Here is a 24874-nt window from a genome sequence, read left to right on the forward strand (position 1 = left end):
TGCTCGCACAATTGTCTTCCTACTTGCTACTCTTTCTTTTATTGTTTCTTTTAATATTTTTTTATTGTTGTTATCAGTCAAAAACTATTATTATCATTATGAACTCAATTTATTTTGTCTTCTTGTTGAATTAATATTAAATATCTTATATTAAGACAAACATTTTAAAGCATGTTAAGTGGAAATTTTATCTTGACATGTTTTTCTTGTCAGGTGGCCACTGATGTGGAACTGTTATAGTGGTTAGTTTCATTACATTTATTTTTTATGATGGTTACATCAGCTTAAGATGCAAGAGAAGTCCATCTAAAGTCGAGCAACAGCAAAGAGGGTTGTAAAATTGTTGATTAACAAATAAGAATCACAACGATTGAGTACCTGGAGAAGAGTGGTGAACTACTATATGAAGACTCTGAGACACAAACGTTACATGTCAGCTTTTGTGGTTTTCCTGTGAAAAAATTAGCTGAGACCACAATCACTCAAAATGTTCTAACTTCATAGTTGGCCTTCATTCATAGTTTTGAATGGGTTTGGATTAGTAAAAAAAATAATATTTATGCACTTTAAGTCAACATATGCACACAATACTGACGTGGTTGTCTTTTATTGAGAGGCATAATACGACCACATGTTATATATATATATTCATATAGACGAGTGTATTCATTATTATTTCCAATTTTGCTTTATTTGAAAATGATAATTTTCCTTTATTTGAAAACCATATTGAATGGTTGCTTCCAGTGGCCATTCATTTAATGCAAACACTTTAATGCCATCTGCTGGATGACAGGAAAAAGAGGTGCGCATGCGCAAACGCGTGCAAACCCAGTTCAGTTCCAAATGTGAAAATTGTTTATACATTATTTATAAAAGAAATGTTGTTTATGTTGTTGCGTGGTTGTTTATTCGTCACATTTATATGGCTTAATTTGTGTCAAACTGAAAGTTATGCTTGAAATGTACACTTTCACAAAAAGCTGTTTGGAAATTGGAGGGGATTAAATGAGATAATGTGTTAAATAATTAAGAAGGAAATTCAAAAGGACAGGCACAGTATCCAGATGTGTGAAGCACATTTAGTCCATCGCCGCTAGGGGCGCTGCTGAGAGGTACCTCTCTATTGTGTTGGCAACCATCGGTGACCGCTAGCCAACACCAAAACAACGGGCATCTGTAGTCGCGTCGCTCCTTATAAAAAACGCCTCATTATCATTTTAATCTTATCCATTACACAGCGATCAAATGCTGTGAAAATTATGCCTTTTGTTGCTTTAATGGCAAGTAGTCGTAAATGATTAATAATCCTGATGGATTTTACATCAGTCGATTATTGCGCATCTGGATTTGACTTGAGATTGTGCTAACTAGCTAGCCAGCTAGCTAGCTAGCCAGCCAGCCGATCGTCGTTGTGAGCTAACCGGTGGCTTCCTCTACCTAGTGGCTAATTTAGCTTAGCTTTTCCAACGTACTCTTGGTTCATGCAGCAGTGGGACAACTACATTGCCAGAAAATGTAAATAGTTATGGAGCCAGAGAGACGGGAACTGGTACGTATGTTTGTAAATATGCACAGCTTGAGACAGCTAACGGGCTAAGGCTGGTAACAACGGTACTGTGGTTAGCATGGGCTAGCGTAGCAGCCCTTTAAATTTAGCTTTGATTTAATTTTATTCTTGTGACACGTTGCTTATTATATAATTATTAGCGTATTATGCACATATTTAACACGGTTTATCATGTAGTGTGAGTGTTTCTTTTGAATGTACTTAAATGTTTGCTATTTCGCGAGTGCGCTCGTACAAACCTCGCAGCCTTACTGCTAATACACACTTTTAAGTGTTGTTTTTACTCTATTTCTAAGAATTCGCTTTCTTATTATTTTAATGTGAAATAATACACTACCAATATGCTTACTGTCAAGTATCTTTAACAAAAATGGAAGAGTGTAGACGTTACTACAGGAAAAACAGGCACCACCCAAACACACTCAGTAACCTCAGTTACAGTGCATAGAGTAGCTAGGGGCTGGACATTGTTACGTATATTATACATCAAACATACTGTCTGTTATCTGCTTTGCAAATATCCAGGCAATGCCAGTCATGGCCTCCCCCCTCCCCGTCTTCTCCTTCTTCCTTTTGGTCCTTGTGCTGTTGGCGGAGTTGCCCCCATGCCAGGCGGGCGACTGCAAGGGGCACCGGCAGGTTTTGAGGGGACCACCAGGCTACGTCACAGATGGACCAGGGAACTACTCTGTCAATGGCAACTGCGAGTGGCTTATGAAAGGTATTTTGTTTTCGATACGGCAGTACCCCCACTTTGCTTAGGCAGGTCAATGCCGGAAAGGCTCTAATGCGGCTCTGAATTCTTTAAACGTGTCTTGCGGTAATTTTTCTATGCTTGTGTCAAAATTTTTCCAACACTGCCTATTAAAGCCAGGTTTGTTGCACCTTTTGTCCCTGTTGCTGTCCCATATAAGTAGTACCAACACAAAATATTAAAAATATAAAAAATAAAGCAGTAATTGTGTTACAGCATGACTTGCAAGTGTAAAAACAAGCTAACCACTACAGATTCTGAGCTTTTGTGCGTCAGTGAAAAGCAACATTATTTTGTTATTATTATAATAAAAATAATAAATTTTATTTGTATAGCGCTTTTCAAAATACTCAGACACTTTACAGAAAAGTGGAGTTAAATAAAAGCAAGTAAACAGAGTAAAAGATACATTAAAATACAACATTCATTCGTTTATACACAGTTAAAACATGAGTAAAAGCGGGGCGGGGCACAGCAGTCAGGTATAAAAAGTTAGACATTAAAAACAGATTTAAAGAGGTGGGTTTTGAGTTGTTTTTTGAAGGAGGGAAGGTCGGGGGCAAGCACGGAGTGAATGGGGCAAAGAGTTCCAGAGGGTGGAGGCAGCGATGGAGATGGCTTTGTATATTATACCTTTATTCACCCAGGCAAGCAATTTAAGAACAAATTCTTATTTACAAATGTAGCCTGAACAAAGAGCAAAAGCACTTTGACGGGAGAGGGGAGTGCTGAAACTAAGAAGAATGTTATATAAAATTACAAATATCAAAACAGTAAATATGTACAATACATACAATACAAAAGCATCAAACAACAACATTAAAGCAATGGGATATGGCAATAGGTCTAATCAGCAAGTGCATGAGTCAGATGTAATTAGTTGCAAGTTTTGTTTAAAGACAGAGAGAGATGTGAAGGCTGAAAGTTTTAGAGAGTTTTGTAGTCATTCCAGTCATTAGCTTCAGCACACCGGAAAGCACTTCATCCAAAGACGAAGACAACATTAGCGACGTCTGGTGGAAGAGCAAAGTCAAACTATGTCACTAAATGGTCCCAAACTCAATGAATTCAAACATGTACTGCAACATTTATAGATGAGAGTCGTAAATTCATGCATCTTTTATATTTTCCCAGCACCCAGCAATAGCCATCGCATTGTGTTGAATTTCACCTTCATGGACACAGAGTGCACCTACGATTACCTGTTTGTGTACGACGGAGACTCCTATCAAAGCCCCTTGCTGGCTAGCCTCAGTGGCAACACCCTGCCGCAGCCCATTGAGGGCAAGTCTGGAAAGGTCCTTATTGATATTACTTTACCAGTTGAAAGTAATGGAAGGCACATGGATTGAATTTGGATGCTGATGCTTCTTTTGCTGTTTTCCAGATGCTGCTACATCTCTTCAGCGACGCCAACTACAACCTCCTGGGCTTCAACGCCACCTACACCTTCTCCCTGTGTCCCGGAGCGTGTGCCGGCCACGGCCGATGTGATTCGTCCACACACAAGTGCCACTGCCATCAGGGTTGGGGCGGGGCTGCTTGTGGGGCACCCCTGTGCTCTCACACGTGCGCCGCACACGGCCAGTGTGACAAGGTTTGAATTGACACCTGAAGCGAGAAACGTGATGGTGACTTTATCGAATCGATTTGTCATTTTCAGAAAGGAGAGCGGTGCCTTTGTAACCCGGGTTTCCTGGGTAGCAATTGTCAACTGGGTCTCCATGACGACAGCGGGGCAGGGCAGTGGTGGCGTGTCAGTGAGGAGGACCCCTACATGTCGCCCAGGACTGGCTCTGCTGGCGTGTACCTATCCTCCACTGGGGCCTTGTACTTATTTGGAGGTGAGAGTCGTGTCTAATATATATTACATATTTTCTCCACAATTTAAAAAAAAAAAATATTTGATGGTTGCTTCCAGGGTTCGACCTGAATAGAGCGCTTGGGGACTTGAACAAATACAACTTGACGTCCAACCAGTGGGAGAGCAGGTCTTATGGTCACTCACCTGTAAGTAATATCAGGTTGCTCGCACGTCAATGCATTAAAATTAATATTACGTGTGTGAAGTTGCATTTTATTTATTTAAACATGACATTTAATGTCCACATTTACAAAGTAATTTGTAGTATTTTGCTGAATATGATAACTGCAGAACAATGAGCATTCTTTAGTTGTTTTTTTTTTATTTTTGATTGTATTATTTGAAATTTCTGGTTATTTAAATGTAGAAATGCAATTAAATGTGAATTGTTGTGTATCCATTTATTTACCCTTTAATCTACTGGCTGCAGTTTTATGAGACAAAATGATAGCAAATTCAAAAAAATATGTGTGTTTTCATGTTCTGGAATTATATTCATCTTCTCTGTGTGCTGACAGCTAGCCCGCCATTCCCACACAGCTGTAGAGTGGGCGGGAAACATGGTCATCTTTGGTGGGGAGCTGGCGAATGGCTCGTTGGCAGGCGATGTCTGGATGTATCGTCCCCTGCAGGATGATTGGCAGCAGCTCGGCTTCTCACACACCGACAGCGCGCTCAAACTGGCCAATCATGCAGCAGCTGTAGTGGACAGTTACCTATATGTGTTTGGGGGTAGGATTTATTTTTATTTTTTTACATCACAGCTAGGAGACCAGGGTTCAATTCCACCCTCTGCCATCTCTCTGTGGAGTTTGCATGTTCTCCCTGTACATGCGTGGGTTTTCTCCGGGTACTCCGGTTTCCTCCCACATTCCAAAAACATGCTAGGTTAATTGGTGACTCCAAATTGTCCATAGGTATGAATATGAGTGTGAATGGTTGTTTGTCTATATGTGACCTGTGATTGGCTGGTGACCAGTCCGGGGTGTACCCCACCTCTCGCCCGAAGACAGCTGGGATAGGCTCCAGCACCCCCTGCGACCCTCGTGAGGAAAAGCGGTAGTAAATGAATGAATGAGTGAATGAACATAGTCTGCTATATAATCACTGAGTGTAACCCCACTGCCTTCTGATGTTTTTACCTTTTTTTTTACATCCCAGGGCGCACAGAAGAAGACATGTTTTCCTCCTCCCTCTATCGGTTCAGCCTGAGGGGCTCTGGGCGGTGGGAGGCTGTTCAGCCCACTGGTGGGAAGCCCCCGGCCACCGCTGGTCACTCCATGGTGTTCCATAGCCCTTCCAGGACACTGCTGGTGTACGGCGGACACCGGCCAACCACTGCAAGGTATACAACCTAAGGTGAAAGTGGACATAATACTGTACAGAGCTCCTGATATTGTTTTTTCTTTATTACCTACAGTAGCTGCATTTTAAGTATAAATGTAATGAGAAGCTTTAGGTACCTCTGCATGCACTTTAAAATGTCAGTATATACTTAGCTGTTGGTTACACATTACTGTTGTTTACAATGTATTCATATGTTGACCAGTTTGCTCCTTGCTGCTATTACAACATTGGTTCTGTTGCTGCTGTGTTGTGACCTACATTTAAATCATTACTAAAGTTATAAAATGACAGAAATCACAGCCTATCTCTAATTATCACCTACTTCCAATTGACATTCAGTCGTCTTAGTGTTTTTTTGGGGGGGCGACGAGACGTCTCAGCTGCTTTGTCTCTTGTTTACAACACTGGAGTGAAACTGTGCTCCTAACAACCTATTTATCCCAGGTTTAGCGTGAGGGTGAACAACACCGACGTATTCCATGTGGACCAGCGATTCTGGACGTCATTCCGTTCCCGTTACCCGGCAACCGGCCCCAGAGAGAGAGCCTTCCACTCTGCGACGGTCATTGGAAATTACATGGTGGTCTATGGTGAGCAGAGGGGCCGATCTATGCATTAATAGTTGTCATGTGTGTGTGTAGGCTCAAGTTTTTATGTTGTGGCAGGTGGGAATGTTCATATCCACTATCAAGAAGAGAAGTGCTATGATGAGGAGATCTTCTTTTACCACTTGGGCTGTCACCAGTGGGTGTCTGCAGGAGATAGATGGTCTCTAAGTAAGTTGCTTTTCTTTTTATCTGCATCTTTTGTCTGGTTCTTTGGTCGCATGCTAAGCCTACACTTTATTTCTGAAGATGGGGAATCTGTAAAGGGGCGCTACTCTCACGTTGCCGCTGTTATGGAGGGACGAGTGCTACTGGTCGCAGGGGGTTACAGTGGCGTTGCCCTTGGAGACCTGGTGGCGTTCAAAATGCCACTGTTTGTCAGTAGCAACGAGGGAGATCGGGTGAGAGAAAGTGTCCTATAACTGCTGACTTTAAAGCTCGGGTGAGGAAAACTACATTTTTGTGCATGTTTTCTTTGCTGCCTTTCTAGGATGCTGTTTGCGCTGAGGCCCTAGATGAAAGCATGTGTCTAAAAAACCCAGAATGCAGCTGGTGCGAAGGCCGTTGTCGAGAGTATCAGCCCACTGATCCGGTAACATTGTAGAAATGCGTCATCTCACACGCTCACGATACGTTGTCAGAATGACTGCAGCAACTCGTCGCCTTTTTACCATTCGCAGTGTGGCAGTACCGGATGTCTGGGCCTGGCACGCTTCCTGTCTGACTGTCAATCCTGCCTGGTGTTCAGTGGCACCCCGCCCTCGCTGGCTCGTGCTCCCGGCGAGTTTGGCTGGTGTGTGCAGAACGAGTCCTGCCTCCCGGTATCAGGTGAGACCCAGGGAGGGAGGAAGGAGGAGGGGCGGCAGCAGTATTGGCAAACGAGGGCTGCGCCTCACACTAAAGGAAAGATGTTGGGAGCTGACATGGGAGGGACTAGACTTGTGTTTGGCGTGTGTCAGAGATGAAACAGTTTGTTTCTTGGTGTCAAGGAGGGGCTCCTCAAATGGACCAAGATACCCCAGAGCTTGTATTAAGCCCTACCGCGTAAATGTCCTTTTCTATGAGCTGTGTTTGACCACGCATACAGTGGTATGAAAAAGTATCTGAACCTTTTGGAATTTCTCACACTTCTGCATAAAATCACCATCAAATGTGACCTGATCTTTGTCAAAATCACACTTAAGAATGCTTCAGAAGAACAAAATACACGTTCTGGAGTGGCTAAGTCAAAGTCCAGACTTGAACTCCATTGAGATGCTGTGGCATGACCTCAAGACAGCGATTCATGCCAGACATCCCAGGAATCTGACTGAACTACAGCAGTTTTGTGAAGAAGAATGGTCCAACATTAGTCCTGATCCATGTGCCAGACTGTTCTGCAGCTACAGGAAGCGCCAGGAAGGCCACAAAATATTAAATGTGATGGTTATGTCACTTATTCCTCCCCCTTCTGTCATTGTGTCCATGCTATCCTCATGAAAATATGAAAACCTATAAATGTTTGGGTGGTTTTAGTTAAAGCAGACACTGTTTTTGACAAAGATATCACATTTGATGGTGATTTTATGCAGAAATGTGAGAAATTCCAAAAGGTTCAGATACTTTTTCATACCACTGTAGCTATGTTTGCTACAATGCTAACACTACATTCAAATTTTAAGCATTATCATACTAGGACTGAATGACTGATTGTTGGAAGAGCTTTATTTAGTGTAGCGAACCATGCTTTATTTTGTACTCTTACATGGCTCATGCGCACGTCATATCATATCCATGTATTTACATGTCTGCTAGAGCTCACAGCTAGGAGACCAGGGTTCAATTCCACCCTCGGCCATCTCTGTGTGGAGTTTGCATGTTCTCCCCGTGCATGCATGGGTTTTCTCCGGGTACTCCGGTTTCCTCCCACATGTCTATATGTGACCTGTGATTGACTGGCGAACAGTCCAGGGGTGTACCCCACCTCTCGCCCGAAGACAGCTGGGATAGGCTCCAGCACCCTCGTGAGGAAAAGTGGGGGAAAATTAATGAATGAATGAATGAACATAGTCTGCTATATAATCATTAAAATATGAAAACCTATACATGTTTGGGTGGTTTCAGTTAAAGCAGACACTGTTTTTTTCATCTGTGTGATTTTGACAAAGATCAGATCACATTTGATGGTGATTTTATGCAGAAATGCGAGATATTCCAAAAGGTCCAGATACTTTTTCATACCACTGTAGCAATGTTTGCTACAATGCTAACACTACATTCAAATTTTAAGCATTATCATCCTAGGACTGACTGACTGATTGTTGGAAGAGCTTTATTTAGTGTAGCGAACCATGCTTCATTTTGTACTCTTACATGGTTCATGCGCACGTCATATCATATCCATGTATTCATAAGAAAGGATTCTTTTTGTTCCTGACGTCAAGAAAATCGAGCGTTTGAGCACCTATTCTCTCAAAAGTGACAGTGATAATGGGACACACATTATAGTTAGAACATAATTTTGCACAATAACACACCTTTACAATCTAGCAGACCTTATAATTAGAGTCTGAGTCATTCTCGTGGTCATCTATCGCCATGCCTTTCTAGTTTATGTTGACGTTTACTCAACCAGAACCAGTCGTTTTAATGTAAAAGTGACCATAGTGACATAATAATGTCACCTGTGCTGTGTTAAAGAGGAGCCCTCCTATGAATGAAGTATCCTTGACACCGAGAAACCCCAACACCGGCTTGACAGTGCCCAAATACGGTTGTAGAGGTCGCTCAAACCTTCATTTGACTCGCCTCTTCAATCGCCGACTTCCTCTGGTGCACGTCACCATGTTTCTCTCTAACACCCGTTGAACATCCCCCACCGCCACTCAATGCTACAATCAGGCTCACAGCTGCTGTATTTTTCGATCTTACGAGGTCAGATGTGTTCCATTATGTTGCTGACCTCTCCCTCTCGGTCTCGCAGAGCGAAGTGCGTGCCGTGTGGACCAGATCTCGGGGGCGTACGGCTGGTGGGGGGAGCGTACCCGTTTCCTAACCTCCCTCCACTCCTGTCGCACCGAGAACTTTGTCCCGGGACTGCACCTGCTCACCTTCCAGCACCCCCGCAACGACTCCCAGCCTGACAAGGTACGGAGTCCCCATCTCAAGTATACTCTCCCACCCCTCTACTTATCCGTCCTTCCTTCCTCCAGTACTGCTTTGGCACTTTAACTCCTTGATTTTGCTTGTTTCCACTTTTTGTGCTTTTGGCTTTTTAACTTGTCCACTTTCCCCCTTTTCTCTGTCTGTGTGAGGGCTTTGAAGTATTTCAGTATTTCTGTTGATGCGTCTCCACTTTCCCTTCGTCCTCCACTGTCCTCCATCCTCCTGCCAGGTATCCATCCTTCGCAGCACCACCATCATTCTCAGCCCAACCACCGAGATGGATGTGGCCCTGCAGTTCAGGGGCTTCATCCATCCTTTATGGGGGGCCCCGCCACCAGTGCCCCCTCCCACCGAGACCGTCTCCATGTGGGCTCGCATCCAGAGGCTCCACTTTGAGGCACGAATGGCGTCAGGCCCCAACTCTAGCCAACTGGTGAGCAAAAGGGAACATGAGATGAGAATTTTAAGACAACCGGCATCGGCATTGTTTTTTTGTTTTTTTTGTCCCCGAGCAGGAGGTGGTGGGTCGCTGGGCGGCTCAGCAGGAGAAAGAGTTAAAGCTGCTAGGTCGCACAGATGGGAGCAGACTGTTCTCTAACCTCACCAGAGGTAACCATTACCTAGTCCAGGCTGAAGGCTACTTGAACAATTCAGGCTCAGGGCAGACCAGTGAGATGGCTCTCATCTGGAACAGAACTCTGTCTGGAGGGAGCGTGAGTAGTTTTTTTTTCTGTGTATCTTCCTAAACACTAAAGATCTCCCGAATAATCTCTCATTATTCCTTTTTAAACTCCAGGAAATCTCCTTCTTGTTCCTGGAACCCTATCGCTCAGGTTCCTGTTCAGGGTACATGTCATGTCTGGCCTGTCTATCAGACCAGTCTTGCGGCTGGTGCCCGACTCTGGCCCGCTGTCTGCTCCGGGACAGTCCTGAACTTGAACCCTGCCCCGAGGGGGAGTCCGTAGAAGGAAAGGGGGAGGCTCAGCGCCATCTCCTGCTGGCGCCTCAGCACTGCACCCTGTGTGAGGAGTACAGAGACTGCTCAGCTTGTACTCAGGTATGCTGTTTGTTTTACTGCGTTCACAGTAAGTGGTAGAAGTTAATCTCGCTTAGCAGGGGTTAGTTTGGAGTTTGTACTTTATTTGTTTTATTACCATTCAAGTAATAATATAATACAAAGTAGTGTGAGGGCCACAATGAAAAGAAAATAATGGTCAATACAGTGATAAAAAATAAGATTAAATAAGTCAAATTATGACAATAAAGTCATTTTTTGAGAAACATATCTTTTTACAATAATAAACTTTTGTTATAATGAGAAAAATGTCATTTTATGAGAGTAAAGGTTAAAAAAATAACAAAAGTAATATTTTTGCGAGGAAAAATTCATAATTTTACTCAAGTGATGTCATAATTTTAGTGTAGGTCATGGTTTAATGTGGAAAAACTTTTTTTACCACCAACATTTTACCATCATATTCTGAAAATAATGTCACAAGTTTATAAAAACATAATTATTTTACAAAAATAGCCTCATAATATGACAAGAAAAAGTGTAAAAGAATATTTGACAAACATAAAGTACTGTAATAATACTATCTGTATCACAAACAATGAAATCCAAATGCCAATAACTTGGCATAGTAAGTATTTGATATATAATACAATGGATACTTGTAGTGTTGGCTTCATAATTGAATTTCTGCTAATATTCCTGACTCATCCATTGCATTGGTCTGGTAGGACCTTTATTGCGAGTGGCAGATCAACTCCAGCAAGAAAGGAGACTACCAGTGCAGCAGGAGAGGCAGACTGGACGGCTCCATACGCCATCCGATGGGGTGCCCCAGAGTCTGCAACCAGTGAGTTCAGAAACAGTGAGTTCTCTTCATAGAGGAACCAAAACTATTATACAACGCAATTTCTTTCTGTGCTCCTCCAAGGCGGAAGACATGTGGCGAGTGTCTGTCTAACTCTAGTCAGTGTGCTTGGTGTGAGTCGGCCCAGGCTTGCTTCTATTTTGCTGCATACCTCACTAAATACCCCTATGGGGAGTGCAGGGACTGGTATGACAGGTAATAAATATTTCTTACATGTTTTCATTTCTCTTCCTAAAACTTGTTCCAAATGTATTATGTTTTTTTTTATTTGTCAGTGTGCATTCCGTTCCACAATGTAAGCAATGCTCGGCTTTAAACACGTGCACAGACTGCCTGCGAACGTTCCAGTGTGGCTGGTGCGGAGACTACAATAATCCTACAATTGGGAAGTAAGTCCTGAAGACACAAAGACTCCTAATGCACATTAATAGTGTCATCCAATTATACATTTGTTTTCTGTTCTGATCCTGTTGTTTTTCAGATGTCTGAGAGGAGATTGGGCCGGAATGGATGACCCCTCTGTGTTTAACTGCAGTGTGGCCGTAGCTGAAGCTCGAGCTGCTAAGTAAGTATGACACAAGTAGGGATGCACAGTTTAAAAATATTCAAGGCGATTGACTTGTGTTTATAAAGAAATCACACTTTTTTAATCATTATAGTTAATGAGTGGTTAACATGTTGGCCACACAGTCAAGAGATTGGGAAGCCCTGGGTTCGATTCTCCGCTTGGACATCTCTGTGTGGAGTTTGCATGTTCTCCCTGTCCCACATTCCAAAAACATGCTAGGTTAATTGGCGACTACAAATTGTCCATAGGTATGAATGGGAGTGTGAATGGTTGTTTGTCTATATGTGCCCTGTGATTGGCTGGCGACCGCCTCTCACCCAAAGACAGCTGGGATAGGCTCCAGCATACCCCTGCGACCCTAGTGAGGATAAGCGGCATAGAAAATGAATGAATGGATGTTATTATTACTATTAGAATCATCATTTTCTTGTTCTGCTTAAAATACATTTTCTTATTTGAAAATATGAAATAAATATTCTCTAATGAAATAAATTATTATTATAATTATTATTATTAGGAATTCTATGAAGTCAAAAGTCAATTATATGAAGCCAAGAAAGCAAAGTCAATTAATGAATGCAAAAACTGCCTGAGCAGCCCAGACAAACATAACTGGTGAGTATAGCTGGGTTTAAACCGGAGTGCCTTATCTTTTCCATACCGAAGTACGAGGTATATGGTCATATCACCTCGTACTTCGGTACGAGACAAAAATAAATAAAAAAAAAACATAACAAAACTAGGAAAGCAGGGAGTGAACAAATGTAACAGTTACTGATTGTAAAAGTACCAGATGGAGGGGTAGGATTTAATAAGCTTTGCTTCTTCCTACTCCTTTTGGACATGTGGAACTGTGAACTGATGATGTGATGCATTCAATTGTAATCTGATGCATGTGCAAATGAAATAAAACCAATACCATTACCATATCCAGCCCTGAGCCGCAGACCTCTGCCCCGCCTCGACCTCTGGACATGGATATGGAGATGGAGCTGGAGCATATGGAGGATGAAGAGCAAGATGCGGTATGGTCTTACCCCACCTGCCCCGATGTAGAAGAGTGCCGCCTGGGTCTCCATAACTGTCACCCCTTTGCCACCTGCATTAACACGCCGACATCTTACGAGTGCCACTGTGAGCGAGGCTACACGGGGGATGGCACTTTGCACTGCAACCAAACGTAAGAGCACTCTTCCTTTTTTTGTTTGCTGATCACCTTAACTTTGAAGTGTAGAAGTCTAAAAGACTCTTCCACCTGCAGGTGCTACAATGAATGCAGAGAGGGCCAGTGCAGTGGCAGCCCACGCTTCGAGTGTGAATGCTCCCTGGGTTGGACGTCTGATCCGGCCACTCTGGTTCTGAGCGGCGTGGAATGTGATGTGGACTGCGGCTGCAACTTTCATTCCACCTGTATCACTGCACCAGGGATCTGTGATGAATGCCAAGGTTAAACCTCAACACATCAAGAATTTTCACTACGTTCCATAGAAGATGCTACAAATACAGTTGTTCTTTTTCAGACTGGACCACAGGGCCCCACTGCGAGCACTGCCGCCCAGGGAGCTTTGGCTCAGCCCTGGCTGGCGGCAGTGGCTGCGTGCCATGCGAGTGTAACGGCCATGGTGACCCGCTGCGGGGATACTGCCACAACCAGACAGGCCAGTGCTACTGCACACATAACACTCAGGGCCCACACTGTGAATCCTGCCTTCCTGGTTACTACGGAGACCCCAGGTAAGCATCTTTTTTCTAAGTTCATCCATTGTGTTTGCATGATCTATATTGACATGTTTCCCGTTTTTTTTAGGAACAATGGAACATGCTATCGGCAGTGCCAGGGCCGATCTGTACTGCTCTCCTCTTCCTCCTCCTCCTCTACCACCGTGCCTCTGTCCTCCTCCCTTGGCTGGAGAAGTGGCACAGAGGGGAAAGGAGGACTCTCTCATTGCCTGTGGGTCTTGTCAGTGACTGAGAACCTGGGACCATGTCTCCCCAGACAGCTGTGTCCCCCTGTCGCCCTCACATTCCACCCTGATTCCCATACCCAATGTAAAGTGAGTAATCCGTTAGTATGTCAGCGCTCTCTGAATTGCTGTGATATATTGTGATGTAGTAATCAAATGCACGGCATTGTATATACACTACTGTTCAAAAGTTTGGGATCACATGCAATTTTTTTTTTCCAAAGAAAAACACATTCTCATGCATTTCACAAACAATTAAAATGAATCAAATGATTTTCAAAGAGCGATCTACATTTTTGCATAGAGTCCTTCTCTCGACAACTGTCAGTCCTCTGCATCAATCTCCTGGTATGGCTGCTAATCCAAGTTAATCATTTTATAAGGCTAATAGATTATTAGAAAATTATTAAAAAATCTAAAACTAAAATCTCTTACAATGCTGTTAACTACTCCCTTCAGAGAGCAGCACAAACTGGGTCTAACAAGGACAGAAAAACGATGCACAACTGTGCAAGAAGACAAATATCTGTGAGTGTGTAGTTTAAGGCAAAGAGGCCTAACAGGCAGCTGCACTAAATAGTAGCCGTCAAACACCAGTGTCAGTATCAACAGTGAAGCGGCGACTTCAGGATGCTGGACTTCATGGCAGGACTGCCAAGAAAAAGCCATATCTCAGACTGGCCAAAAAAAATGTCCAAGTAATCCCAAACTTTTGAGCGGTATACTGTATACTGTGTTCATTTGTTTTAGCTTTCTTGGAATTCACACTCAATTTCTAAGGGTATTGCAATATTATTTGAAATGCTTTGCAGAGCTCATATGTGTATGTATTTGACGGCCTTCCCCGTTTTCTGGACAACGGTGTTGTACATTCGGATCACAATCTGATCGGTGCCTTTTGTGGCACCACAAGGACTCAGCCAATCACAGTCGAGGCTACATCAGGTAAAACAAAACATTTGAAAAACACACTAACCGATAACGTCTTGACCTCACTGTGTCTCTCGTCTTCTGTCTAACCAGGTGTGATTTCAGTGTACTTTGAGGCCAACGTGTCGTCCACCAAGCCCCAAGGCTTCAATGCATCTTTCTGGGTGCGCCGGTGTCACCGCAGTTCTGATGAGGGTGATGGGGGGTCTCCTCCTTGTCCAGGTGGGGCCCAGTGCCAAGGCGGGCTCTGCCAGTGCCCTGCGGGGTATGGCGGTCCCCATTGCGACCGACCCGTGTGTCCCCAGGACTGCGGCGTTGCAGAGGGAAGAGGCACTTGCAATATCGTAAGCAGGAGTGATGGTGTTCATTTAAATAAGTAATTCTGGTTCTTATGAAATAATCTCATTAATACACTGTGATTCTCTCAGACCCTCGGAGTGTGTGTGTGCTCAGAGAACTGGGCAGGCTCCGACTGCTCCGTCTCACGGGACTCCAACAGCCTTGTCTGGGAAACACTGCTGGACACACAACTGACAGTGGTACAACATGGTTACAACAATAAAACAAAGGCACAACTTACCCATTTAACATACTTTTTACTCTCTAGAACCAGGCCCACAGGTTCCTCCACAGGATGGGCCACTCTCTAGTGTCTGGACCTCATGGCAACCTTTGGATGTATGGGGGACTCTCTCTGTCAGAGGGCATTCTGGGAAATATTTATAGGTAACCAAACATACATTCATTCATTTTCTACCGCTTTTTTTCCTCACGGGGGTCGAAGGGGGTGCTGGAACCTATCCCAGCTGTCTTCGGTACACCCTGGACTGGTCGCCAGCCAATCACAGGGCACATATAGACAAACAACCATTCACACTCACATTCATACCTATGGACAATTTAGAGTCGCCAATTAACCTAGCATGTTTTTGGAATGTGGGAGGAAACCGGAGTACCCGGAGAAAACCCACGCATGCACGGGGAGAACATGCAAACGCCACACAGAGATGGCCGAGGGTGGAATTGAACCCTGGTCTCCTAGCTGTGAGGTCTGCGCGCTAACCACTCGACCGCTGTGCCGCCCGGTAACCAAACATGACAAAATGAAATACTGTTATGTGTAAGCATTAGAGCGGTATCCATTTATTCAATTGTAGTGAATACGTAACAATGATTAGTGTGTGTGTTGTTTTTTTAATACTAATAATAGACCATATTCAATCACAAAACGGTGAAAACTATTAATAAAGTTTTGAAAAACAATGATGGTGTGAAGGCGGATGTCTAACAGGTTTCCACATCTTGTCATAGGTATTCAGTGTCAGAGCGCCGCTGGACCCAAATGCTGACAAGTTCGCTAGACGAGGGTTCCACGCCCGTCCCTCGCTATCACCACGCCGCCGCTCTGCTAACCAGTCATGAAATGGGTGTCAGTCACAACTGCATGCTGGTAGTGGGTGGTGTCATTCAGCACTCTGTTGCCATGGACACTTGGAGTCTGAATCTCAGCAGTTTAGTCTGGAGAGAACACAAGGTAGAAAAAAATGGATTGCTGTCCATTGTAGGCTATTTTAACCTCAAACCAATGTTCTCATTGTTGTGACAGAGCTCAGTGCTGCCCCCTGTGGCAGGCCATACGCTAACAGTACGTCGGGACAACTCGGTGCTCTTAATCGGGGGTTACTCCCCAGAGAATGGTTTCAACCACCATCTGCTTGAGTTCAGCCCTCACACTGGAAACTGGACTGTCGCCCCTCACACCGGAACGCCACCTACAGGTCTATACGGCCACTCGGCTGTTTACCATGAGCAGACCGACGCTATCTACGTGTTTGGAGGTTACCGTTTTCACGTGGAGGCCGTGGAGCCCTCAGGCGAGCTTTACAGCCTGTACTACCCAAACCTCACGTGGTCTCTCCTGGTGCCCTCACAGGGTAATAAGGTGAGAAGACCTTATTATGGCTAAGTCACAATGCAAGAAATGTTGGTAACTGTCGTCTTCTCGTTGCAGCCGCTATCACGTTTCTTCCATGCCGCAGCCCTGGTAAAAGACACCATGGTCATTGTCGGGGGACGGACGGAAGCAGAAGATTACAGCAACTCAGTGTCTTTGTACCAGATCAACTGTAACACCTGGATCCAACCAGGTAACTTCATCTTGTCTTTTCATTCATTGTCAGATTACCTATTTTTGACCATTTCACTCTCAATCTCTTTTCGGCCAGACTCTGCCATAGGTGATCCAGTCAATCGCTCCGTGTCACTTGCCATGACGAGCTTTGGTGGTAGCCTCTTCTTGTCGGGGGGCTTCAACGGCGTCACCTTAGGGCGCCTTCTTAACTTAACGCTGCCCTCCGACCCCTGCGCACTCATGTCCACACCAGAGACCTGCAACATTACCACTGGCAGCTGTATTTGGTGCAGAGGGACCTGTGCATCTTCTGATAGTGCTGAAAGGTAACGGGACTACGTGTACAATGTCTGACTTTGAATACTGTAGCTGGTAACACAAGTGAGTACCCTGAACCACAGCTCCCCAGTGCCGGCAGCACTCAGGCCATAACTCTGCCACCACCATGCTTAACAATTACCTTGCTATTCACTCTTGTTGCCAGTTATTTGACAGTAATGGTTTTGTCTTGACTAATTTCCAGTGGATAGTAAATCTGTCCTGCTATACCAGCTTTACATTGACTACTCTAAAGTAAATTTACATTTCATTTCTATAGTAGTGTCCTTTGAGAAGATGTGCTGCAATAGTGTGCGAGCTGTACTAATTTACGGTATGTACAACTACATGAATATACTGGGCTAATTGTGTCCTTCCATTTTATTAGAATGGATTGCCTAACTGGCCAGTCACCGTGTTCGCCAACCCCACGTCAGCCAGATCAGTGTCGCAGACTTAAGACCTGCAGTGAATGCCTTGCTCAACATCCCAAAACATTCTCCAGTCCGTCACAGGTTGTTCCCACCTAGCAGCATAAGTATTCACCCTTTGGTTCCTCTGTGTTAACACGGATGTATTTTCAATGATATTCTTTCAGCCTGTGTTCCAATGCAAGTGGTGCACTAACTGTCCAGAAGGGGCCTGCATCAGCAGCTCTGTCAGCTGTACGTCTGAGCACGACTGCCGCATCAACCAGCGTGAGATCTTCCTGTCCAGCAACTGCACCGAAACCAGCTGCGAGGCATCGGATTGTCCCAAGTGTACAGCATCTGGCAAATGCATGTGGACACGCCAGTTCAAACGCACAGGTACTGAAAAAAAATTTTTGGGGGGTGTTTTTTTTGGTCTTCCAACCGTTTACTTAATTTATCATTTCCACCAGGCGAGACACGGCGAATCCTGAGCGTGAATCCCACATATGACTGGACCTGCTTCAGCTACGCCCTCCTCAATGTCTCACCCATGCAGGTGGAATCCTCACCACCACTGCCGTGCCCTCCCCCATGCCACACGCTCCTCAACTGCAGCCTCTGTCTGGGGTCCAGAGGCTCCGATGGCGGGTGGCAGCACTGTGTGTGGAGCATGGCTTTGCAGCAGGTATGATGTCCACACCGGAGTTGTTTGGATCAATATTGAAAGATACATGACGAAACTCCTTTGTCGTTTGTCTGCAGTGCATGAGTCCATCTTTCGTGCCCTTGCGATGTGAAGCAGGCCAATGCGGTCGTCTTCTCTCGGGTGGAGACTCATGCTCTCCTCAATGCTCCCAGCTCACCCAGTGCTCCCAGTGTATCGCCAGGCCTCAGTGCGGCTGGTGCGCCACTCAGGGAGGCAACGGGGCAGGATACTGCCTTCAAGGAGGACTTGATGGTAAGAAAAGTTGATGTAGCTTTATAGGTCTCACGTATTGTGGAATGGCCTTTATTGTCATTATACAAGATGTACAACGAGATTGGAGAGCTTCTCCTTTCAGTGCAGTAGTCAAGTTAAAAAAAAAAGTATATAAAAGTAGAGTAAAAAAGACAATTTAACAAGATATATACAAGATATCCAAAATATACACATAGTATTGCACAGGAGCATATGCAGGAACCGATATATTAATTTTAGTGCAATGATAAATGAGTCATAGTGCAAATAATGACTGGTGTATACAGATGAGTAAAGGCACATATGAGTGTATTGTATTGGGTTGTTAAATAAATAAATATGTTTGAGGTAGTAACAGAGGCAGTGATGGAAATATTGCACATTTGCATTATGATAATGACCGGGTACGTTGTATGTCTGAGTTCAGGGTGGTGATGGCTCTTGGGAAGGAGCTGTTTCTCAGTCTGCTTGTTTTTGTCACATTTTTACACAATTTTAAAGTCTCACTTAAAGTCCTGCACTACTGTATTGTGTGTTTGATGGTTTAACAGTAGCATAGCTATGCGAGATACAGTGCTTACATTACACACAAACAGGATCTTGAGAGAAATATTACTGAAATATTACATTATACTGTCCTCACAGGAGTGATTGAGGGTGTCTGTCCCCTGAGAAACGTCAGCTGGTCTTTCCTGCACTGTCCGGAGGAGGACGAGTGCGCTAACGGCCATCACCACTGCAACAGCACCCAGGACTGCCATGACCTCCCTCAAGGATATCACTGCACCTGTAAACAGGGTTATATACTCAGCAGGTGAGATCACCTATCAATATAAATCACCTTTTTCATTGCATGTGTCTGAGGCATTACTGTATTTATTCTGTGTAGCGTCAGTGGTCAGTGTGAGCCAGTGTGCGCACAAGGTTGTGTGAACGGCACTTGTGTGTCCCCCGGCGTGTGCCGCTGTCACTTTGGCTTTGTGGGGGACAACTGCTCTTCTCAGTGCAGCTGTAACAAACACAGCAATTGCGCGAGTGTTGCAAAACCGGATGTTTGCCTCGAATGCCACAACAACACCATAGTAAGTGTCACTCTTAAAATAGCTACACACTAGTGATGTGTATGTAACACTCAGGTGGGTGATGATGGTTTCACTTTCCGGTAATTACAGGGAAAGCACTGCGAGAAGTGTAAGCCACTGTTTGTGGGTTCGGCCAAAGGGGGCGGCACCTGTCGTCCGTGCCGAGAGTTCTGCAGGGGGAACAGCGCTCTGTGTCTGTCTAGGGATGAACACAAGAAAGCCTTAGACAACCCACGCCGCTTTCCTCTGGAACCCAACAATGTAAGTGTCATTTCTGTCATGGTTCCTGTCTTATTTTTAGATTCTCTTACTTGTTTTTAAATGTCTTAACGGCCTTGCGTCTTCTTATTTATCTGATCTGCTTTTACCATGTCAACCCTCGCGGACCCTGCGGTCCTCCAGTACTGGCCTTTTAACTATACCAAAACCCAGAACAAAACCCACAGTGAGGCAGCATTTAGCCACTATGGCCCCCACCTGTGGAACAGCCTGCCGGAGAACCTCAGGACTGCAGAGACTGTTGATATTTTTAAAAGAAGATTAAAGACACACCTTTTTAATCAGGCTTTTAACTAATATTTTAAACTCTTCTTACGTTTTCATCTTTTTAGTCCTATTTTATGCTTTTAATCTTTAGCTTTTCACTCCAGTGTTTCCTCAGGGGGTTCCTCCACACTGGGGGCTGTGTCGGGTTTGCTGTTGGGGGTGCTGTCCTTGGGTCCCTTCGACCTGGCCGGCTGGGGGTTCCTCCCTTTTGATGTGGGGGTCCGCCCGCCTGTCGGAGTCGGGGGGCTCGGGTGCTGGTCCCCCGATGGCACGGCCTGTGGCTCCTCCCAGTGTGGACGGCCCCAAAGGTGCCGTTTCCTTGATCCTCAGTGCCATACCATGTCTCCCCCTACTGTGTGTGATTGTGTGTGGGTGGGTCTAGTATGGAGGGTCAGAGGGAGGGGCTTTCTTTTTAATTGTGGTAATTGTTTTTAATTCTGTAAAGCATTTTTGCTGCATGTGCTTGCAGGAAAAGTGCTCTACAAATAAAGATGATTTGATTTTTTTTATTCATTTCTTACCATGTCACAACCGTGGACTCTCTTCCAACAGATTCACAACTGGGTGTCTGAGGGTCCCACTGAAGAGAATGCGGTGTGTGTGAGTTGCCAGAACAGCAGCGTGGGCGACAAGTGTGAGAGCTGTCTCAGTGGCTTCTTCCTGCTGCAGGGGAAGTGTGAAAAGTGAGTGACTACCATTGATGTTGTGATAAACAGTTCACTGTCACTGCTCCAGTGTGTTTTATTACTATTACTAAGAAAATCAGATCAACACATAGTTTAGTAGAGAGTAATTGTATTAATAATTTAATATACATAAATAACTTTGCTTCCATAGGTGTCAATGTAACGGCCATGCAGACACGTGCAATGAGCATGACGGCACGGGGTGTCCATGCCAGAACAACACAGAGACCTCCTCCTGTCTTAGTAGTCCTCAGAGCGATCGCAAAGACTGTTACAGACAACAGGTATGTACTGGAAATGTTTTTACTAAATAGAACTAGAAGTAAAGCTTACCGGTATTCCCTGTTGTTTTATTCATTAGTACTTGTACAAGTTTAAAGTAACATTTTGACCTTCCCAACTGTCGTACAAATGTTAGGGGAGGTTAACCGCCATTTAATAAAGCTGCAATAAAATGTTAGTACTTGGTGGTTGAAGATGCCTGCTTACCATTTGTGTTTGTAAAGTGATACTGCCACCTAATGGTGTTTTATGGAGACTGCTGGAAATAAAGTGTGTTATAATAATAGTGCTCCCCGTGCATGCGTGGGTTTTCTCCGGGGACTCCGGTTTCCTCCCACATTCCAAAAACATGCTAGGTTAATTGGTGACTCCAAATTGTCCATAGGTATGAATGTGAGTGTGAATGGTTGTTTGTCTATATGTGCCCTGTGATTGGCTGGCGACCAGTCCAGGGTGTACCCCGCCTCCCGCCCGAAGACAGCTGGGATAGGCTCCAGCACCCCTGAACCCTTGTGAGGATAAGTGGTAGAATATGAATGAATGTGTTTGACCTAAGTGGTTCCACTGTTTTATATTAAAAGCTAAATCTAGAAGTTAGCTCTGTTGCCTTAGCGACACTTAGCGATGTGTCCAGAGAGGTGATGGGAGCAAGCAAACCTGCAGAGACAGTTGGGGCTGGAGTACCAGTGTGAGAGAAGTCGCCCCAAGACAGCTGGGTTTGGCTGCAGCACCCCCCACGACCCTCGTGAGGAAAAAGCGGTAGAAAATGAATGAATAATAATAATAGTGTGTTAAGTCCTTGTTCATACCAGGCAGTGTATAGTTCAGTCCGTTATGCAGTCAGACACATCCCAATTCTTACTGTATGACTTTTTGGTCCTTTGGTCCTGACACAATTACCATTGTGTCAGGGTTGAACGACACTGATGTGTTTACTGTTTCGAACTGTACTGCTTACTGGCAATGAAGCTTCAAGGAACTAAGATGTACGCTAATATTTTATGTATTTTGTCTTTGTAAAACTCCCTCCAGTGCGCAAAGTGCAAAGACTCCTTCAATGGCACACCGGTGAACGGGCGTCAGTGCTACCGCCAGTTCAACGTGGACACCGAGTGCTGCTTCGATCCCACCTCCCAGACCAACTGCTTCCACGACCCCACCATTCGTAACCTCCCCCGAGGGCGTACGGTCTTCTTTGCCGCCCAGCCAAAGTTCACCAATGTGGACATCCGCGTCACCATTGACGTCACCTTCGGCGAGGTGGAAGTGTATGTGTCAAACTCGCATGACACCTTCATCGTGGACGTGGACCGCCGCACAGGCGTTCACACTATCATGATCGAGGAGGAGTCGGCAAATCGAGGGACAGCAACGGGGGTAGACAAGGATTCGCCTCCATCTCCTATAAAAGTCTTTGCCAATGCTTCTTCCGGACTTGGCGGTCCTGTTATTTCCCACAATTCATTGCAGCTGCAAGCAAAGTCTCCAGGCTCGGAGAGGGAAATACGGGATGAGCGTGCTGAAGGCCTTATCACCTACATAACGGTGTGGAAGCCACAGACGGTCTTGATCGTTCATGGCGTTCGGGACCGCGTGGTTATCACCTTCCCGCACGAGGTGCACTCACTCAAATCCAGCCGCTTCTACATCGCTCTCAGAGGGGTGGGAACAGAGGCCAAACAGGGCGAGTCCCAAGGCCTGCTCTTCCTGCGACAGGACCAAGCCCACATCGATCTTTTTGTCTTTTTCTCTGTCTTCTTCTCCTGCTTTTTCCTTTTCCTGTCTGTCTGTGTCCTTTTGTGGAAGGTCAAACAGTTCCTGGACTTTCGACGGGAGCAACGCCGCCACATCCAGGAGATGACTAAAATGGCTTCCCGGCCCTTCGCCAAGCTCACCATATACTTGGAACCGGATGAGCCTCAGCTCATATATTTGCCGTCATCGGGCGGAGGGGTGGGAGGCAGCACCGTCTCGCTTGCCCACCGCTCCAGCAAGTTAGGAGGAGTCATGGTGGCCCAGAGGGGCCGCACTGGAGCCGTGTCCTACAAACATGACCTCAGCTCCGGGCCCACAGCCCACCATCACCATCATCTCAGCTCGGCCGGGGGCAACAACGGCCAGCACCTGCCACTGCACTACCTGAACACCCACCACTACGCCAGTACCACCGCTGGCACCCAGGCGTCACATCAACACCACCCATCCACCTACAGCGGCTACCAGCACATCTGCCGCTCTGATCCCTTCTTATCTCAGCTCATGGGCTTCTCCTACTCCTCCTTCAAGGTGGGGCCCATCACCCTGGAGCCCACGGACGACGGCATGGCCGGGGTGGCCACCGTCCTCTTCCAGCTTCCCGGGGGGGTCTTGGCTCCAAATCGTGCCTGTTTGGGCTCTGCGCTGGTTACGTTGCGTCAGAACCTGCAAGAATACTGTGGGCACGGCAATGGAGGGGGACACCCGGGTGCGGGGGCCGGGCGCAAGGGGCTAATGGGGCATCAGCACCTGACCACTATGGCTATGTAGGAACCAAAATACGTCACTGTACAATCCGCAGAAAGAAATTAAATTATTTGGGCTCCATCTTTTTTTTTTTTTTTTTTTTGGGGGGAAATGATACCAATTACAGATTTATCGTCACCTGTGGTGAGCAATTTGAACAGTTGTACATACACTGTATAATGCTTTATTAAGTGTCCTGTATCACGTATCGCTTTACTGTACTTCAATGTTACAATCGACCAAGTCAGCTGTACTTAGAATGCACTAAAACTGTAACGTCTACCCACAAATTACATCATGTCTTTGTTCACTGAGGAGGTATGGAACCCAACTTTGGAACCAACACGTGCTTTAATGCCATGCCCAATAGTGACAATCAAGCTTCCAGTTCAAACTAAAATGAGTGCAGCATATAGTACAAATGTTTGTTATGGCTGGAAAAAAAAGTGTTTTTTTTGTATGGGTTATGATGCTGTTTGTATTACCGGCCTCTAGGAATCATGTTTGAGTTTTTTTTTTATTTTTTATTTTTTTTACATCCACCTGTTACATTGTTTTTTTCTGCACATTGCCTTGATTACTTGCCTTTGTCTGTGAGTCAACAGGCTTACTTTAAATACTGTACTTTTTATGTTTTGTAACAAAAAAAGAAAGGCATTTTATGTTGTTGCTAATTTAATAAGTGCACTCGTCCATCCAAATGAAGATATTTGCAAATGTGTGATTTCCGTATGTGAAATGTATGTCTGTTTGGCTTGTTTTGCTGGACTGCTTTAATATGGGCAAACCTGCCTACATAGATGATTGTATTAGTTTAAAAAAAAAAAATAAATCTCAAAACAATGGCTAACAATAATGGATACATACAACAAATGAAAAGTGTTATTTTGCGAGTACAATGAAAATAGGATGGATTATCTTTCAGAACTTCTCCTGGTGAGAGCAAATGTTAAATGAAATGAGACCCGAGTTACATGTTCACTGGTTGACATATTTTTTAAATGTTTTTTTTTTTTTTTTGCACAGAGCTAATGAGCCCTAGTCTTAGGTGAAACACTAAAATGGCATTTTAACAACAAAGGTTTCCGTCATGAACTGAATCACCCTGATACATTCATAATTAAATATTTCTCTCTATTTATAACTGCATTACAAGTAAGGTCTTTTTTTTACATTCTTTATTTTTGTACATAAATTTTCAAAGAAGGGAACAGTGTTGTAAAGAAGATTGCATTGAGGTTATATGTCATCGGATGAAATAAAAACAAGTCTGTGAATTAACATTGTGGCGTTGTTTTTTATTGACAGAAGAAAATGTGAAAAAACAACG

The 24874-nt window shown here is 44.7% G+C and overlaps 1 protein-coding gene across 1 annotated transcript; it reads left to right on the forward strand.

The window, feature by feature from the left end:
* Positions 1-1152: 1152 nt before the first annotated feature.
* megf8 (multiple EGF-like-domains 8) lies at positions 1153-24821 on the forward strand. Its single transcript, XM_058053675.2, has 43 exons — positions 1153-1552; positions 2096-2291; positions 3459-3622; positions 3712-3921; positions 3988-4168; positions 4246-4334; positions 4707-4920; positions 5350-5533; positions 5980-6125; positions 6201-6311; positions 6390-6541; positions 6631-6732; positions 6821-6968; positions 9103-9266; positions 9514-9717; positions 9800-9997; positions 10081-10341; positions 11028-11146; positions 11228-11359; positions 11440-11553; positions 11646-11729; positions 12667-12912; positions 12994-13178; positions 13253-13466; positions 13540-13786; positions 14509-14641; positions 14720-14970; positions 15055-15165; positions 15234-15352; positions 15938-16160; positions 16233-16568; positions 16638-16773; positions 16852-17083; positions 17464-17590; positions 17674-17884; positions 17959-18173; positions 18251-18446; positions 19092-19260; positions 19336-19528; positions 19619-19789; positions 20627-20757; positions 20912-21044; positions 22075-24821. The coding sequence occupies exons 1-43, from the start codon at positions 1529-1531 to the stop codon at positions 23566-23568; spliced, it is 8670 nt and encodes a 2889-aa protein (XP_057909658.2). The 5' UTR covers positions 1153-1528; the 3' UTR covers positions 23569-24821.
* The last annotated feature ends 53 nt before the right edge of the window (positions 24822-24874 follow it).

The sequence above is a fragment of the Doryrhamphus excisus genome, linkage group LG5 (assembly GCF_037039965.1).
Source record: "Doryrhamphus excisus strain RoL-2023G ecotype Guam linkage group LG5, RoL_Dexc_Guam_v1.1, whole genome shotgun sequence".
In the NCBI taxonomy this organism is placed as follows: Eukaryota; Metazoa; Chordata; class Actinopteri; order Syngnathiformes; family Syngnathidae; genus Doryrhamphus; species Doryrhamphus excisus.